Source organism: Neopsephotus bourkii, unplaced genomic scaffold (genome assembly GCF_033783945.1).
Source record: "Neopsephotus bourkii isolate Nb327-2 ecotype Australia unplaced genomic scaffold, CSIRO-AGI_Nbou_v1 NB_369, whole genome shotgun sequence".
Classification (NCBI taxonomy): Eukaryota; Metazoa; Chordata; class Aves; order Psittaciformes; family Psittacidae; genus Neopsephotus; species Neopsephotus bourkii.
This window is the reverse complement of record NW_026900875.1, coordinates 1211931-1229702: the sequence shown is the minus strand read 5'-3', so window position 1 is coordinate 1229702 and position 17772 is coordinate 1211931. Positions and strand designations below refer to the sequence as shown.

The 17772-nt window shown below is 41.6% G+C and overlaps 1 protein-coding gene and 1 long non-coding RNA gene across 4 annotated transcripts; both read left to right on the top strand.

Annotated features, from left to right (window-relative positions):
• The first annotated feature begins 13 nt into the window (after nt 1–13).
• On the top strand, nt 14–2312 carry LOC133209891 (uncharacterized). The gene is made up of 2 exons (XR_009724788.1): nt 14–57; nt 909–2312. It is a non-coding gene; the product is annotated as an uncharacterized LOC133209891 (long non-coding RNA).
• Nucleotides 2313–3829: 1517 nt separating this feature from the next.
• On the top strand, nt 3830–17505 carry FYTTD1 (forty-two-three domain containing 1). 3 transcript variants are annotated; one of them, XM_061348791.1, is made up of 9 exons: nt 3830–3962; nt 7903–8034; nt 11085–11230; nt 12030–12142; nt 12995–13091; nt 14118–14179; nt 15042–15116; nt 15893–16019; nt 17113–17505. In XM_061348791.1, exons 1-9 carry the CDS (start codon nt 3956–3958, stop codon nt 17206–17208), a joined length of 855 nt encoding a protein of 284 aa, XP_061204775.1. In that variant the 5' UTR covers nt 3830–3955; the 3' UTR covers nt 17209–17505. The 3 variants fall into 3 exon arrangements, with proteins under 3 accessions (XP_061204775.1, XP_061204774.1, XP_061204773.1); XM_061348790.1 differs by lacking the exon at nt 3830–3962 and adding an exon at nt 4562–4761 and having other exon boundaries at nt 17117–17505; XM_061348789.1 differs by lacking the exon at nt 3830–3962 and adding an exon at nt 4564–4761.
• Nucleotides 17506–17772: the final 267 nt, after the last annotated feature.

The window sequence follows — 17772 nt, the reverse complement described above, 5'->3', positions numbered from 1 at the left end:
GCCCTCGGTGTCCTCCGCGACAGCGTGGCTCCATGAGCCAGCGCCCTGCGTGACTAGGTGAGAAGGGAGCAGTGGGCACTATGGGGTCCTGTCAGGCACGGCCGCTGCCGCTGAGCGGGGCGGGCCCCCGGCGTCCTCCACCCCTATAGATACAGGTTCTCACCCGTATCTGTAACTCACCCCAGGGTGAGTCTGTGGCTGCTCTAGGTCCCTTTAGCGATTCGCTGTGTCAGCGTGCAAATGTTGAGTTGCAGTCGGGTTATTGACAGCCCTCCGAGTAAAGCGTTTCCACTGGGATGTAGCTGCACCACAGTGTAAAACCACAGTGAGTGCTGACAAACCCTGCATCAGAGGTGATGAGGAAATTGTGATGCTGAGAAAAGCAAACAAGTAAGGTGTCCCTGAGAGACAGCTCATGCACCGAACATGCCAGTGGAGACAAACAGGGGTTTCTGTTCTATTGCCTGCAGTAAAGAGTGTGTGAAAAACACTGCAGAATTATATGTACTTTCCTCAAGGAAGATTTACATGAAACTTGGAAAAGATAAAAATGATGCTGCCACCACTAGTCTGAGAACAGTCAGTGACAAATTATTATAGGAGACAAAACCCAGATATGTCTCCATGTACGTTTGATGTGTCCGAAACCAAAGGTAATCATTAGTACAGTGGAAACATCCTATATCTGTTACTTCTAACAAATATGTGCTGCTCACTGATGCTGCATACATGAAGACACCCCACTTCACCTGACATTTTCTCTGTATTTTACCAGTACAGCACTTCAGCAGCATTTGGGAGAATAGGGCTCTATACTGCTATTCTAAAAGCAGTAACAGCAAAAAAAACCCCAAAACAACAAACTAGTAGGTTTTGGGGGTTTTTTGTTTTGTTTTTTTTTTTTTCAGAAGGCACTTAATTAAGAGCCTAGGACTCCCTAGCCATAGTAACTGTGTACAGGTGTGGAACAACAGCTTCCAGCTGGTTGTCCGCTGTGCAGAAGTTTTCATGCACTGATTGGACGGGTGGAAAGCACTGGCTGTATGTGCCATGTCTGGTGTCAGGGCATTGGGCTACGCATTAACTCACAGTAAAAATAGTGGAGGAAATCAAGTCATCAAGACTATTGTGATCATTGTTAGATGATCACGCCTGTTGAAGTGGAGCACGTAGATGAGGCTGCTGACAGATCTCATTTAGCTCCTAAATCAGGAATTACAAGATTCTTCTGGCTCCACAAGTTAAGAGATAGCATGGCTGTTGCTTAACAGCAATTTTCAAATTCTCTTTCTTCAGGAAAATCTCTTCCCCTGCTTCATTACTGTTTTGTAAGTTACTTATAGACACTGCTCACTTAACTACTGTCAATACCTTTGTCAATTTAGAGAGCATATAAGAAATAATCCTGTCAAGAATAAGCCCAGTCACGAAGAGCCTGTAGTCACACAGGGGTGTGTAAGCTTCTGCGACTGTGCTGAGGTTCAACTGAAGAGTCACCCTCCAGTGTAAAATTTGAGGAGTGCCTATAGAGGTCAACAGTTGTAAATGTATGAAAGCATGTATATATCCTTTTGCTCAACAGTAGCAAACTTTGGAATCTCGCAGACCTGACTGCTGTTCAGAGAAGATTTGGGTGACATGAAGTCAGTTATCAACTCAATGTAATTTCTTTACTCATTAAAAGAATTTCACAGGGAAGGCAGGATTGGGAGTTACTGGTAGTTGCCAGACAATTTCATGTTAGAAATGAGAAGCTGTTTTTCAGAGGGGTAATGCCCATGCCTCTAGGGAAGCACAGACTGGTATCAGTGCAGGTGTTCCACAGCTGAGGGCATACAGATTGGACTAGACAGTCCCCTCTGGCTTTAAATCTACGCGTGTATTTAGTACCTGATTCTTTGGGCATGGTTTCTGCTTGGTAATTTTATCGCCTCCTCCTAGGAATTTCAGCCAGGATATACAGCAGGTAACATCTGGTCTGCAATTCCCCCATGATGTATCATAACAACAGGGGTTACTGGGCAGTCAAGTCATGAAGTCTCATTTTTCTGAGGAGACAATAACTGTCAGTGCCACATGGAATCTTTGCTGCTTGGCTGGATGCTGAGACAGTCCTGAGAGCCAGACAGAAAATAAAGAGCTGATGTTTGTACAGTTCCCATCATGATCCCCACAGCATTTCAGCCATTTTCAATACAGAAGAAAACACTCTTCAGGATCAGAACTTCTGTCTTCTTTTTCTGTTGTGCTGAGAAGCAGACAGCTGGTGTCCTGTCTGGGTAATAAATGGAACCCATGGATATGGTACAATCTGGATTTTGTCTGATTTCCACCTGTCACGAGGTCAGGCAGCATCTGCCACCTTTGCAGTTAGCATATTTGTTTCGGGTAAACAGAGCATTTGCTGATCAGTGTGACACAGTCACCAGATGGAGCTGTACCCTACAGCATTACAGGAATTTGATTTGATGTTTTTAAAATAATACCTCTTGTGACAGCTCTATTATTAGTATTTATTGGTAATCTGGTGATAGCATCTTTGCTTTAGAAATGAGGCCTGACTTTAAGAACCTCAAGTCCCACTTGTCATCAATCACTTGTCATCAAATCCCACTTGTCATCTGGAGGAAAATGCATAAATTACCAAATCTGTGGCTCCAGGACTCCATGTCTGAACTTATGCTGCACATGGAGAACGTAAAGAAGAAAACAGGGTGCCTCCAGCACTGTCGTCACAAGCTGCTCTTGCTCGAAAGAGAAAATCTCTCACTAGCTGAAGATAGTCTCAAGAGCTGAAGATGCCTTGTGACAGTAACTGAGCCATTCACTTCTACATAGTAGGAAGCAGCAAGAGGAGCATCCAGAGCCGTTATTGGCATTGTTTTAAAAGGGAAGAGATGCATAAAGAGCATAAGCAGAGAGAGCAAGGCTTTGTCAACAGTCTGTTGCACAGCACAGAGCGGTGGCCAGAAAGCCTCAGCTCTCCTCTCATTCTCACTTTTCTTGATGGAACTCCAAGAAGGATGTCCAGTTCTGCAGTCAGGAGCAAAGCCCTCCATTTAGTATTATTAGGTACTTATACTAGGTATTAGTATTATTTAGGTATTTAGGCACAGGTGCCTCCGAGCATGGGACAGAACGGTGCCAGAGACTGCACACACAGGGAGCTGCTTGTGGGTACTTGCATTTGCCAGAGAGTATTTGTTCTATCAAATGAGCATGTGGAGTACATGGGCAGTTAATGAAATGCAGAAGTGTGCTTATTGCACGGAGTCATGCATATGGAAATATTTATTCCTGCTCCAGGGTATCTGCAATATAGTCCCTGGAGTTGCAGCACTGGAGGCAGTCCTAAAACTAGCTGTCCTTCGGTCATGTTGCAAAAACAGATGAAGGGCAAAGGCAATCAGTTTTTGAATGGCAGCCTCAGCACAGCTCCAGGATGAAAACTCAGGGAGCTGCAGGCAGAGATGGCAGGTGACTACTGCAAGTGGGGGAAATGGGTACAGATCTTATTCTCACCATTCACTGTCCGGCTTCCAAAGGCAGTCTCTGCAAGCATGTGATTTGACACCTGCTCTTTCCTTTACTATCTTTGGAACCCACTGCCACTTTCAACCAGCTATGAGCAAGATGTAGAGATTGCAAAGCTAATTGCCGTCCCTTAAATTTAGCAAAGGGAGTGTTGCAGGAGGAAAGAGCCACTGTGTAAGAGGTAGAACTCAGCCCTGTTGCAGCTCATTGAGCAGCTGCCAACTGACCACTAGCTGTGTGTGTGTGATGACCCAGCAACACAGTGCCTATATATAGGCACAGTGCATATATATAGGGGAGGAGGGAAAGGCTTCACCAGATTCCTTGCTAAAAAATACCAAGTAGTTAATTTTTCTCAGTTTCTGAATCATGATTCTGACCAAATGTGGGAGAAGATAACCCTGAAAAGAACCCAAAGAAAATGAAAGGTCAGTAGCCATGCTGTTCTGGGCTTACGTAGTAATTTTACACCTTACATGATGTTTTGAAATGGGAACGTGTTTTGAACCCTGCTGTTTGAAAACATAATTCTACTGGAAACTGGCCTGTGTTGGTTTTGCTGTTTACTGCAGAGGGTATTTCTCTTAATTGCAGTGGGATGGGAGGTGAAGGCATCTTGTGCTCAGCTACTTGGCTGAGCACCTTCCCCTGCTCTAGGCCAGCCGGTGACTTTATGAACACATCTGCCCTGGTCGGACCAAACGCACCCCGACACCAGCTTTCCGGCGTCCCCGGACCACGCTGTGGCGGGGGGGGGTTCGCCTATCCCGCAGACACCCGCTGTCCCTGTTGAAGCTCTCTCCGGACCATCTGTCCAGTGGCACCTCGACAGTCGCAGAGCGGGGTGCTGAAGCCGGTAGCTCCCCGGGCCTTCTTCCCCTGTACCTGTTCCTCCCAGGCAGCAGGGGGCGGCACGCTAGTTCCCGACAAGAGGGGTTGAAAGAGGGCAGGCAGCTCTTCCTTCCGGCGCAGGCGTCTGCTCTCTGGGCGGAGGGGAGGTTACTGCGCACGCGTGAGCTACCGGCGCTTGGGTGGGAAGGGCGCATGCGTGGCCACACCCTGCGCATGCGTGGAGGGCGGTGCCGAGGCGGTGAGGGGAGGCAGCAGTGGTCCTGCGAGCAGCCATGAGTGGGTTCGGGGCTGTGGCGCCGCTTCCCGGGTCCTCGGCTGCGGCGGGCGGCCGGAAGGGGAGCAGCGACAGCCTGGAGAAGATCGACATGTCGCTCGGTGAGGAGAGCGCTGCTGTGGGAGAGGGGGGAGGGGCGCGGGCTAAACCGACCGCCCCGGCCCGGTTGGGCGGCACAAACCGACGGGCTCTGTCTGGCACCGGCGGGGGTGGGACCAAAGGGAGGCGGCTGGAGTCAAGTCGGGCGGGGGCGCAGGACCATACCATAGTTACAGCGCGGCGGGGGGCGGAATGTGAGGCTGCTTCGGGGACCCATCGTGGCGGGGGCAGGAGGCGAGACCCGGCTGTGTCCCAGGGAGCAGCAGATCTTCCAGGGCTCTGGGCTGGGAGTTGCTGTCACTGGCTATGGAGGCGCGGGATTCGGCGGGTTGGGTCCCCTTTGTTCCGTCTGAGTGTCCGGAGCAGGCCTAATACCTGGGGTGGTGCGTGCGTTTGGCACCAGCCAGGCCCTGCGGTTCTTGGGCCCTTTGCTGGGTGGCCCTTGGGGAGCATTCCAGGACCTCACCTAGCGTTCGTAATTGCAGGGGTGGGGTGGTTTGGTTGCCGCTCAGCTGGCTGTGACTCTTTTTTCTTCTCAGGTTTGGAAGTCGGTAATGGCAACTCTCCTTTGTAACTCCTTTGCAGTACTTTACCAGGCAGATCAAGCGTGATGTCGTCTCTACCACGTAGTTTCCTGTGACAATCTATTCCTTTCTCTCCTGTCCTCCCATTGGTTGTGTATGCTAGGAAGTGGCACAGCCTCCTTAGAGATCTGCAGAGCTGTGTCTGTAAGAAACTGACATCCTCACTATGTATTTCAGAGGGGGCTCTCAGAGCAGTTCTAGTCTGGTCTTGTGCACTGAGTTCCCTTAACAGCTGGGGACACGTTTGGTGTGTTCCTGGAGTACTTGTTCCAGTTTAGTTTTATTAAAAAGAAAACTGATTTTATACACTACAGGACTGTTCCAAGATGCTACTGGAGTGTGTTGGGTGGTGGATACTCTCAGGAGATTCACTTCAAACAGAAAAATCATGGTGTGAGCTAGAATGTTAATGGTAGACTTAGCATTTGTGAACCAGCTTAAAATAAGTTTTGTATAATTTTTCCTTCTGTAGAGAACCCAGTGCAGTTCTTTGCTTTGGCAATAGAGATGACTTGTGAAGTGATGTTTTGAGTTTTTCTGACTGGAGTAGCATTACAGTATTCATATAAATTAGTTTTACTTAATAGCACACTGAGTCTGTATTTTCAAAGTTACCAAGATTAATAGAGTTACTGACTCTTGAGTGGCTGGTTATGTTTTCATATATTCTAATGTTTCTTGGCCAGGTTAACCTTTTGGTTAGCTACTGCTATGTGTCCTGGACACTGATTAATAGCAGATCACAACAGACTGTTGTGGTGTCATGGTTATGTTTCGTTGTGAGTGGGTATGTCCCTTCACTTGTTCACATGCAAGGGTAACTTGCATGAGAACTGTGACATCCATCAGAACTTTTTGCAGGTCAAAGCTGCGTGGGCTGGTGTAAGGAAAGATGAGAGGCTGTCCAACCTCTCTGTCTGTGATACAGAATAAGAAGATGCCATATTAATCTGTGTAATCTTAAAATCTAGATGTAATACTGAGTATTTTCTCATGTAACAGTAAAGATTAAACCTGTTTTTGTTGGGAATGTGTTATGTGCAATTCATCTGAAGCTAACCTTCCAGTTTGATACATTTCTCAGATATCCTTCATTTTCCCGAATAAAAGAGTAGCTGAAACTTAAGTTCTGAAGTTTTAAAAAAAACTTGTAACCCTGTGTGCAGCAATAGCTAACTTGCAAAAAAGGCATTTAAGATGGAGCAGAGAAGCTGAAGCGAGGATCCATGCTCTCTGAACATGGAGGTTTTGTATCAGGTACATACTCTGCTCTAACAGTTTTGGAAGTTTTAGTTTTTGTTTAACATCACTTTATTAATGCTGCTGTGTTCGACTAATGCTCTTGGTTGAGTACTGCTGTTGGCAGTGACAATTTCTGCCATTTTTAAGTGGCTTTGGTTTCCTTTGTCATATAAAGAGGGTAGTTTGGTAATCCTTGCTGCTTGGATGGTCCTTTTGGTAAAAAAGATTTTGTAGCAATCAAACCCTGAGTGACCTGTATTGGTATTCCTTGTCCTACTAGGACTCTTCTGAACGAACATTCAGTCATTTTTGCAGCAAAGTAAGCTAACTTCCTCTTACCTGTACTTCAGCAGGATATAAAACATTGGATAACTATGTTGTGATCTGTTTTACCCTGTCCAAGTCCATTTGAACTCTGTTAAACACAGTAACCCTGTTCCCATCTCTCCCTGGCTCTAAAAAAGTATTTCCACATGTTTGTGGTAGCTTGCTATTGAAACAATATGTTTATCAGTTGTGCTGCTCACATGATCTAGATGCAATAAATGTAATTGACATCTTCATTTATGGTATTTCTGTAAACAAGCTAACAATCAAACAGAAGCATGCTACATCTGTTGCTTTACTCTTACGTCCTACCAGATCAGCGAAGAAAATCCAGTTGGTGTGGCATGATTTGCACTTGACAGACCTGCTATTTGCTTTTCATCTGTGTATTATCTTACACTTATTCTGAAACCGATTAATAATTTGTTCAACATTGTTTCCCTGGACAGTAGGTTGATGATTGCTTCGCATTGCAGATACCTGGGGAGGGAGAAATCTTGCTTGCTTTTTTTCCCTTCATCTTAACCTCAGTGAACATAGGAAGATAACTGATAGGCTGAGTTCTCTCTTATGTGGTTTTTCTTAACTAACTTTGTGTGGAAGAACTAAGGCTTGAACTGACTGTAGGGACTCTTCAAAGTCTGGGTGTGAGATGGAATTATCTTTTGTTTAAAGGTATACAAAAACTAATGGAGTCATTCAGTTTAAAATTTAATGATGGGCTGAATACCATCATCTTTCAAGCCTATTGGATTTTCTGGAGGTATGCAGCCGCTTCTCTTTTGCTAGGTCATTATATTATAAAGCAAGTCTTATAATAAGACTAACAGAGATTGGGTGCTTTCTAGTGATGTTTCTGGAACCATAACTTGTATGTGCTGGCTTTGCAGGATTAACTGGCCTGTTTCCTGTGACTCCAAGCTGCGAGGGTTTTTTCTTCAGAACTGGAACATGTCTGCAGTACATAAAATTTTTATTTTCTTCTTACAGATGATATAATTAAACTGAACAAGAAAGAAGAGAGAAAGCAATATTCTCCCAAAATGAAAAGAGGGCTTCAGCAGAATCAAACTCGACAGTTCAGGGCACCAGGCTCTAAGTGGGGAATCCAACAGCAGAAAGGTGTGTATGCCAAACGTAATCTAGGTGCACAATGTGTTTTTTGAGGTGAAATGTAACCTAATGAAATGTAGGGATTGCCATGGTCAATTCAGGTGTCTTTCAAATACTGTTATATGCAATTTTGATTATAATTGACTTACTTATGATTCATTTATGTTTGGTTTTAGTTCAGTGTGAGAAAGTCATTGACATGTTTGGCCAGCAGGGAGCTTAGGTGCTTGAGGTGCTCTGACTTGAGGAAGGATTGGCTTTCTTTTTGTTGTTTGTTTGGGTTTTTTGTTTGTTTGGGTTTTTATTTGTTTATTTATTTTAATTTTGGAAATGGTGTTGATACTTTGTCCCTTCTCAGAAATGAATAGAAAGAGTGCTTATGCCAATGCCTTCATATTAGGAAATATGGAGGACTTGCCAGAGCTCAAAGCTTTGTGCAACAGAGCCAGCATATTTATATTTGCTAAGAAGAATTCTCTTAGCAGGTCTCCCTAAAACACCTGTTACTGCAGACTGTAACACTGGGTCTGGGATGCATAAATGTGTAGTGCAGACTGTCTGAATTGGCTTTGTTAAGAGTTTGGGATGGAGAGGAAGAACCTTGTCAGCCTGCTTAAGCCAATGTTTTTACAATGGGATATAGAAATACAAATAGGTAGGGAGTAGAAGAGGAAAAGTGCACAATAATAGCTTTACTGTACATTCCCTGAGTAACAGATAAAGAGAAGTCATATCCTCAAATGATTCCCAGGTTTTAGTCCAGACATGCCCAGAACTTGCTTGAAGTATAAACTAGTTTTGCTTATATTTAATATTTAGAAGTATCTATTTAGCTCTGGATTATCAAAATATGGAAGAGTACTGTCTAATCAGAAAGCTGACCACCTCAATACAGGCTGATTGTTTATGTTAATACATGTGATCTCTTGTTCAGTAACATTCATTTAAAACAAATATGCATCTGTCTGGTGTATTCAGTGATCCCCATTTTATCGTTTTCTTGCTTAAAGTTTGTTGAAACAACAGCTCGTCGCTAGCATCTTAGACATAAATATCTTTGGGGGTCAGTGCAGTGTTGTGTTGCTCAGGGCTCAGAGGAAGTTTGGTTTTTATACAGGCCAACATGGCAATGTTACTTGTGCGTCTTTAGTAAATTGGTGACTGCAGGAAAATATTTTGCATCTGTCAGCCTGAGTGTGAAATTATTTGTGTAGGTGAAGCGTGTAAGTGAATTTAAGTTGCAGATTATCAAATGTGGAGGCTTCTGTTTATGGCTGCAGTTGTTAAAAGCAATTGTTTGTGATCTGAAGGGTCACAAAAGAAGCAAGTACTAGAATTTGGAATTTTAGCTGCAGATACGAAACTAAGTACAACTGTCTTGGCAGTAACTTTTGTCTCTTGGAACCTTCTCTCCTGGCCTGCCCTTCCCTTCCGTTTTTTTTTTTTAGGAAAAAGATGACTTTTTTTTTCCTTTTTTCCTTTTTTTTTTTTTTCTCCTTAAATTGCCAGATTCATGACATGCTGAAACATTGTGAACTTCTTTAACTTCTTCAGCTTTTAACTTCTCTCCCCTATACAGCTCCACACATTTTCATTTGAAAACAAACCTCTTTTATATTGTTTTTTGAGCAGAAGGTATAATTAAATAGTTCTGAGCAGTTTAGTTATTAGTAGCTTATGACCAGTAGATTTGTTGCTGCTCCGTTGCCATTGAAGCTATTCCGATAAGTAGCAAATCCTCTGTTGTTTGTGGACAGCTATGGAAACCACAAATGATCAACAGCATTCAATTCCTTGTGGTTTTAGAAGCGTCTGCCAAACTCTCTGGAAAGAAGTGAGGAACTTGAGCTGGGAGTCTTTTCAGCTTTTGGTGGAAGAAACAGAGAGGAGAACATTGTTCATTTAAATAAAGGTTGTCATTGGTGATACAGAGAATGCAAGTGCACAAAAACTGTGCAGCCTGAGCTAACTTAGAGGTTGTGATTCATTTGAGCAGAGTTTGGTCCAGAGATCTTATAAGGTCCTTTTTAGCCAAAATAACCCTGTTTCTCAGTTTTTCTATTTGAAAAGCATTTGCTAACCGTCCACAAAATGCAGGTACATAGCAGCTTTACCATGGCAGACTTACCAAAGCTGGGTTCTGATTGATGGCTTACCTCATGTGACAGCTCATATCTCATGGAGAAGCACAGATTTATTATCGATGCTATGAAATCAGATATGTCAAATCTGTTGCTGTTAAGCTGAGACCTTAGTCTTACTTTATCTTGAGGTCTGAGGTTCTAGGGGGGATGATACTTGGGGATAAAACTAAAGCATGGTCTGTATTCATAATGTGAAGTTAAATGGCTCCAGACAGGGTTAACCAAAACCTTGTAACTGGAGATTTGAGGTGTTTATACTGTAGACCTCAAACTTAAAGCCTTTTATATTCAAAGGCTGGTTTAATTCTCAGTTTTATCTGGATGGCTGTGCAGACTTCTCATTGAAAACACTTTAAATGTGATGTCATTCATATGCTGCTTAATATGGTTTTGTGGGCCAATTGCTATGTTCTTTTTTTTTTTAAGTCATGTCTTGGGAACCACTGATGTAAATAAATAAGCTTTGAAGTTCCCTTTTTTTTTTTTTTCCTTTTAAATTAAACTGGTAATTTAAAGTTTGCTAAATGGGTAGGCAGCTGGGGTTTTGTTTTGGTTTGCTTTTGTGTTATTCAGCACTTAATGAAATTCCTTTTTTCAGTATTTTGGTATTTTTCTACGCCAGAATGACTAAGTCATCCCTGTAGGCAAGTCAAATAACAGATTTTCAGCAGAAATTAATGAAATGAACTAAAGCAACACTAGGATCTATATGAGAAGCTGATTATTGTTGTGCTAGAGCTTGGGCCAAACCTGCTAGAATAATTGAATGACCAAACTGTCTTTGAGTGTAATGATAGCTTCTGCTCTAAGGGCTTCAAGTGTGCAGCCAAATAACTTCCATTGCGGGGATAGCATCGTAAAGCAATAAGCTTTTTCTTTCAATAAGGTTTGTTGAACTCTCTATATTTGTTGCAGGTTATGGTATAAATCGTTTGGGACGCAGAAAGAAGATATCAGGGAAGAAGCGTTCTTATGGAGTTGTAACTGGCTTGGCAGCCAAGAAAGCAATGGGTTCACGCAAAGGAATTAGTCCTCTGAACAGGCAACCACTTAGTGAGAAGGTAATTAATGCAGTTCTAGTGGTTCATTTAAGAACAGATTAAAACACGAAGCACAGTGGCTTCAGAAGAATGCTACTGAATAGAAAATGGAGACAATATGGTGCAAATTTTTATTAAATTGGGGATGTGTTAGTTGAGTTCTTGTTTTAAAGGGAGTGGTTAATGACTAGGTTTGAAAGTTTTAACTTAACTAGGTTGGAAGTCATTAAAATTGAAGTACAGATGTATATTGTGCAAGTATGGATGTAGTTACTGTATTTTTATGAGAAAAGCTCACTTAATAGGATTTCTTGCCTTTGCATTGCAGTGATTCAGCCAAAATGCAGGTGTTAAGCGTGTGCCTGTTACAAAAATGGAAGCTTTGCAAAATACGTCACTCCATCCGTAGGCTGCCTCTTCTGCACTCCTCCAGTGCATTGGTGCCTGCTCCGTCTCATCCAATATTGTAGAACAGGGACTGCTTTTGCATTTGTGAAGAAAAATAATTTTAAAGATGTGTGAAGTGTGTACTTTGTCAGTTCGGGGAAATACAGGAATCAAAAAGTAACTGCTGAGCTTTGGGGGTTTTGTGTTGATTCTCCCAGTCCCCCTCACACACACACACACACACTCCACCCCCCTGGTAATGAGTGGAATGTAGAATTCATGAAAGTGTAGAAACTGTTTTCAAATGATGCTAGGCTGCAACAGGTAGGAAAGGCTAAATGTATTCTATATGCAGTTTGTAAATGGAAATTGAAGGAGAAGTGTTTGTGTGTATGCAGTACATGCATGCTATATGTATTTCTTGGTTTTTAAGAATGCACAGCGGTATTATCCAGTTTTGAAAAAGAGAACAAACCTGCGGAGACAATCTGAAATGCAGAGAAAACAAGCTCCAGCCCTAAGGAGGCATGCCCTGCTAAACAGAAGGTAAAATACCAAGTCTGCTTTCTGAACTCTCCTTGCCAAATTCCTATAGGGAGTCTTGCTTGATAGGACTGAGTCGAAGAGAGGATGGTAGATACTAGCAGTAGTAATATGGTCAAGACTGCCATGTGTGTGAAGTTCTACAAATCTAGAAGCCAAGCATGGAACAAACATCGTCCCAGTACAAAGCCAGATATTTTATTACCACGTAGAGCACTCAGGAATACCTGTGTTTGTGAGCACCTAGCATGCTGCCTTCATTTAAGTCATAGGCAGCCTATACTGAAATGGCCAGTATGGATTTTAGTAGCTTTGAAGCGATAGCCATGGTTTAGTGAACTTCCTAAAGAAAATACCTTTGTGGAAGCTGGTGCCATCTTCAGTTTCATAGAAGCTATTGCATTTTTTGCTTGTGCTGGAATTAACATGTCTGTTATAAACTGCATTTTAACTGGTGTCCATGATGAAAATTTTCACTGAGTGACTTTATTGTGGAAACTGTTAACAAACTTTCTTTATACAAATCAAGTTGCTCCTTGGTTTTCATCTAATCAGCAATGTTTAAAGTGCTGGAGGATACCGAGTGAAGTACAAAACTGAACTAATAACCATACTGTCTTGTGACATAATAGTACTAGGCTTCTGTGCAGCAGAAGTATTTTTTTTCCCTGTATGAGTACTGTGTTTTGTTCCTGTTTGAGGTGAAGCATACTGCAACTGAAATGTTCCGCCTCAAAGAGGCAGCATTGCAGGTGTCCTTAAGGATGTATTGGACACTTTCCTCTCATACACTGTAGTTGCTCCAAGATGTTACCTGTGGAGCCTTTAATAACTATATTTTAATAAATATTACAGGAATAATGCATTGTCAGCTTTTGCCAGAATTGGAAACAAACTAAACCAGCAGAAAGAGACTCGTCAAGCAACTTTCCTGTTTAGAAGGGGCCTGAAGGTAATAAAAATCACTGAAAATGACAGTAACAAACAAAGTGCCACAGGTTCTAAGCTAACCTATAACACTGATATTAATGAACTAACTTTGAATGTTAGAGCTGAGTAGAAATTTCAGGTGGATTAGGAAATAGCTATGGGTTCTTCTAGGGAAGTGTACTTGTTGCCTTTAGTTACTGTGATCTACTGAGTATTGCTTCCTGTTCCAGTGTAGCTGGGTTGTTCAGAGGGGCATGGAACTCATTAGTGTTTGAGGATGGTTGCAGAGTATTAATTTTTCCTTTTAAAAGGTCAGTGTTAGCACTTTGCAGCTTTCAAAAGTTGCTTTCAGGTGAATAGAGGAGAAGCATATTTTAGAATCTGATTATGGTTGGGGGAGGGTTAGTTACATGAGGTTATTTATTTTTGTTGTTTAAGTTGGTAGTTACTTAAGGATAAGATCAAGAGAACAGAGAGTGTGCAGTGAATGATAAGTGGTGTTTTCAGTTTGCCCTCATTGTATATCTGCCATTGTTGTGACTGTAAGTAGCTGCTGTATTACAGCCACACAGGTTGTAGAATTACGGACAGGGTCAGGAGGAAGAAAAATGAAACCAAAGTCCTTTAAAACAGCTGTGAGTGTGTATTGGATATTATGTATGTTAACACTGATCAGATTAGGAGCTAACCAGGTTTTTCTCACTGGCCTGGTAAGGTTTTGGTGTATCTTGATACATCATATGTTTGCTGGCATAGTCTTCCAAAATGTTTCCATCTCTTTATTGGTGAAGTTACTGTCATTAACAGTTTTGTATAAAATCATTGTGTTCTTAAGTTCTTTCCAATGTCTTGCAAGGGTAATGTTATTTTTTTAGTTATTTTTTAGGATAGATGGGATAGGTCTTTAAAGTCCCTGTGAAAGTGCAGCTGTTTTTGTGCAAAGTGTACAAACAGTTTTAAACTTCTGGTTTTGAACTTCTCTATTTCCAGCTGCTACAATAGGAATCAAAACAATATTCAAATCCAGTGTGTGTTGATGTGTTTTCAGGTACAAGCCCAAGTGCAGTCAATAGATGATCTTGATAATCAGACAGTAAAGAGAACTCGTCAGTAAGTATGTAATTTGTAAAACTTCAGTTTAGTTGCCGGTATGATTCTCATTTTAGCTCTGGCTTCCGGGTTATAATTGAATGTTTTTTCTTTTACCCTGTATGCGTATCAACTGAGTGATAGTGATCCTTCCCGTGTTCTCAGTTATTTCCTAAATTCTAATTTAACCAGAAGGAGTTTGGTTTTGCTTAAGACATTTGCAGGAATAAAGGGGAAAGAGGTAGCTTCACAGGATCAGACTAATCTCTACGGCTCGTGAATACTGCATAGACTGGAAATAAAAAATCAAATGTTAAGTGTTCTCCTGAGCTCTTAACGTATTTCCATTTTATTGAGTACACTTATAAGCCTGTGAAGCAGTTTGGAAATAAACAAAGCAGTCACAGGTGGACACTCAACTCTCCCCGCACATATTCTTCCCTTATTGTTCCATCCTTGCTAGGCTCTTCACAGCTTTATTGGTAGCACAACAGGCTGAGTAAACAGTGTATGCCACAGACCTGAATCTGTCACCTGTTTGATTTGCTGTGAGCACTGTTTTAGTCCCATCTGTGGCAAGGAAATTGAATGTTGGTGTTTTTTTTTTTTTAAAAAAGAACATTTCAGTCAGTGCTGCAGTTCTAGTACACCTTGCCAGTGTGTGATGTAGCACTCACTTGAATAGGTTTAGGTAGTGTAAAAGATAAAAGAATCAATAGCCAAACTTCTTGTAGATTGTTTACTGCATGTGGTCTTTGCACTGCCCTATATTTTGAAAGCTTGTACGTTCTTTACGAGCCCAGTGTTTTGGATCCACATTTAAAGATATTCTGACTTAAATTTGTGTGTGTTTTTGTAAGTGACTTGTGTGTTTTCCATCTAGATGGCGAACTTCTACCACAACTGGAGGGATTCTGACTGTGTCTATTGACAACCCAGGAGCTATCATAACCCCAATGTGAGTTTTCAAAAAAGTTCTGAAATGTTTTTAGCTTAACCAGAATTGCTGGTGTGGGCCATTCAGCAAGTTCCTTGTAGATAGTTATTTCAGATGACCTCAAGGTCACAGCTTCTTGAGAAGACTTTAAGTCTGGCTCCCCTCTGAGTGTTTCTGAACAATGTTTGAATAATATCACAGCTGGATTTCACAAGACGTGTCCCAGTTAGGAGCTTGATGTTGTGTATAGAGCCGAAGAGTGGCAGGCTGGTAAATTTTCACCTCGTCTGTCTCTTCCCAATCAGATTGTATTGCAGCTGTTCTGTGTGAAAATGAATGAGCATCTAGTTGATGAGTGATGGTAATAGTTCCTCTGTGATTCATAAAACTAGTTCTGGAATTGTGCTTAAAGAAAGCATTACTGTCTTTGTCTTTAGGAAGTTGATGGTACTGTTGTTCCATGAGGTGTTTTATTTTAATCTTAAGTAGCCTTTTTCATTAGTAGCATTTTAATTTTTTGTATTTACGGGGATCATTAACTCCAAATTATGTGTTTGTCAGAATGAGTGAGAGGTAAAAGATTACTTCCTGTCATTACACTTGCTATCTGATTACAGTAACAAATGGTACCTTTTTATAGTTCTGCATGACTTTTACCTTCTTGAATTTGTACCCTTCAGCAATTCAGCCACTCTGATCAAATGGCTTGATGAAAAATTCATACATCCATCAGCATTAAGGTTTTACTACATAAAACATATATTCACTGTGTCCTTTGTACCATTCTTCTTTCACAGTTCCCCAAAATTGCGATTAACTCGTACTCCTGTGCCACCATTTCTGATGAAGAGGGACCAATCTGAAGAGAAGAAGGTTCCCAAAGGGGTTCCATTGCAGTTTGATATTAATAGTGTTGGAAAACAGGTAAATGCCTTTTCATTGCTTAACTGTGGAAGTAGTTTCAAGACAGATGAAAGCCAGTGAGCCAGGCACTTTCCACCTAGACTCACTAGTGACAGGAAGAGGGAACTAGTGACTACTTGTTTCCACTTCCAGTTCTTTCACTAACTTGCTACGTAACTTCATACAAGTAACTAAACTCACTGTTCCTGTTCGTCAAGTTCATGTCTTGCGTGCTCACATGCTTAAAATGGGATTTAAAATGTTGAATATTTCTAAAAGCCTTCTTGTGTTCCTGCAGTGCTTGAATCAGCAACTGTGCGTAATTCAGGGATGAGTTGTTTTCAGTTGTGTAACCTGCATAGAACCCCAACAGCTGAATTTATAAGGCAACTTTTGCTATGCATCTAGGGGAAAAAAATCAAATGTAATGATGTAAACGCTTAAAGATGGACAATTTTTTACAAGTTTCGTGAAGACAGGTGATTTGGTGCAGAAATCTTGCTTCTGTTCTTGAAAGAATTCTTACAGGGTGACAGATGCTGCTTTTGTAATTGGCTCCTTCTTGCCAGCTGTAGAAAAATACATGGGTTCAGGGCATCAGATTTTTTCCTTCCATAAATAAGCAGTATGGTAAAAAAGTCTACTAATATACTGTAACATTAATTGCACTTTTGGACTAGACTCCAGTCTACTACATCAGCTGGATGGACTGGAAAGCAACTCTACGTTAACGTAGTTAAATTGCTGCATTTGTTGAAGTTGCATGGAAACTATGTGGGGAAAATTAGTTTAGTGGAAGTTCCCGCTTTTAGCCCATCTGTCCTAAATTTAACTTGCAGTATTTTGAGTAGACTTTGTCTTGACATTGTATACCATGTGGTTTTAGTGAATTCTGAGAAATGAGAAATGCTAGCTTTTGATGGATAGTCCAATCTGATTTTTAAATGGTGTGGGAAATGATTAAATCAAATTGAACCATTTTTTTCATCCGAGTGAGGCTATTAAGAAATCACGTGATGATACAGAATGAGGGAAAAAAAATACTGTTGCCTCTTACTTTGATTAAATTAACCTAACATTTTTAAGACTATAGTTAAATTACTTTATTTCTCAGACAGGGATAACATTGAATGAACGTTTTGGGATCCTGAAGGAACAAAGAACAGCGCTGTCTCAGAACAAAGGGAGCCGTTTTGTAACAGTGGGCTAACCTGACAGATGGACTTGAGCACTGATCCCACCTACCTAAGAAACAGAGATAAAAGTGGGCAGAAGAATACGGCACACATCACTGAAATTCTCTGGACTTCATGCTGAGATGGCGGCAAGAGCTTTCTCTCTTTATTACTTTGAATGGTAGAAGACATGCTGTCCTGAGAGGGGGAAAGTGGGGAAACTGATCTGCTGGAGTGGCACCATCACCTGGCTGGAAAGGATTCTGTGGCCCAGCTGATAACAAACACTGACTTTGGTTCTTGTAACCAAAATACAAAAGTCTTAAAAGCTTTTTGTTTTGTTTTGTTTTTTTTTGATTATTTGTTCGGTTTGGGTTGTGGGGTTTTTTTGTTGTTGTTTTTGTTTGGGTTTTCTTTTTGGTTTTGTTTTTTTTTTTAGGAGTGCTCAGTATCTATACTTCGACCCCTCTGTCACAAGAAAGTTTGTATGTTTCATTACAAACCCCATTTTAGGGTTTTTTAGGGACTGCTTATAAACTTCCCTGTGGGCTGCAGTTTGGCACAGAGCCTCAGTCCACGAATACTTCAGTAGTGATGTA

Bases quoted from the DNA above. Each gene is read 5' to 3' on its own strand.
- FYTTD1 (XM_061348789.1), top strand. From the start codon at position 4,659: ATGAGTGGGTTCGGGGCTGTGGCGCCGCTTCCCGGGTCCTCGGCTGCG. The intron at 8,035-11,084 runs GTGTGTATGCCA...TATTTGTTGCAG, and splicing joins GGGAATCCAACAGCAGAAAG to GTTATGGTATAAATCGTTTG. The intron at 16,020-17,112 runs GTAAATGCCTTT...TTTATTTCTCAG, and splicing joins TTAATAGTGTTGGAAAACAG to ACAGGGATAACATTGAATGA.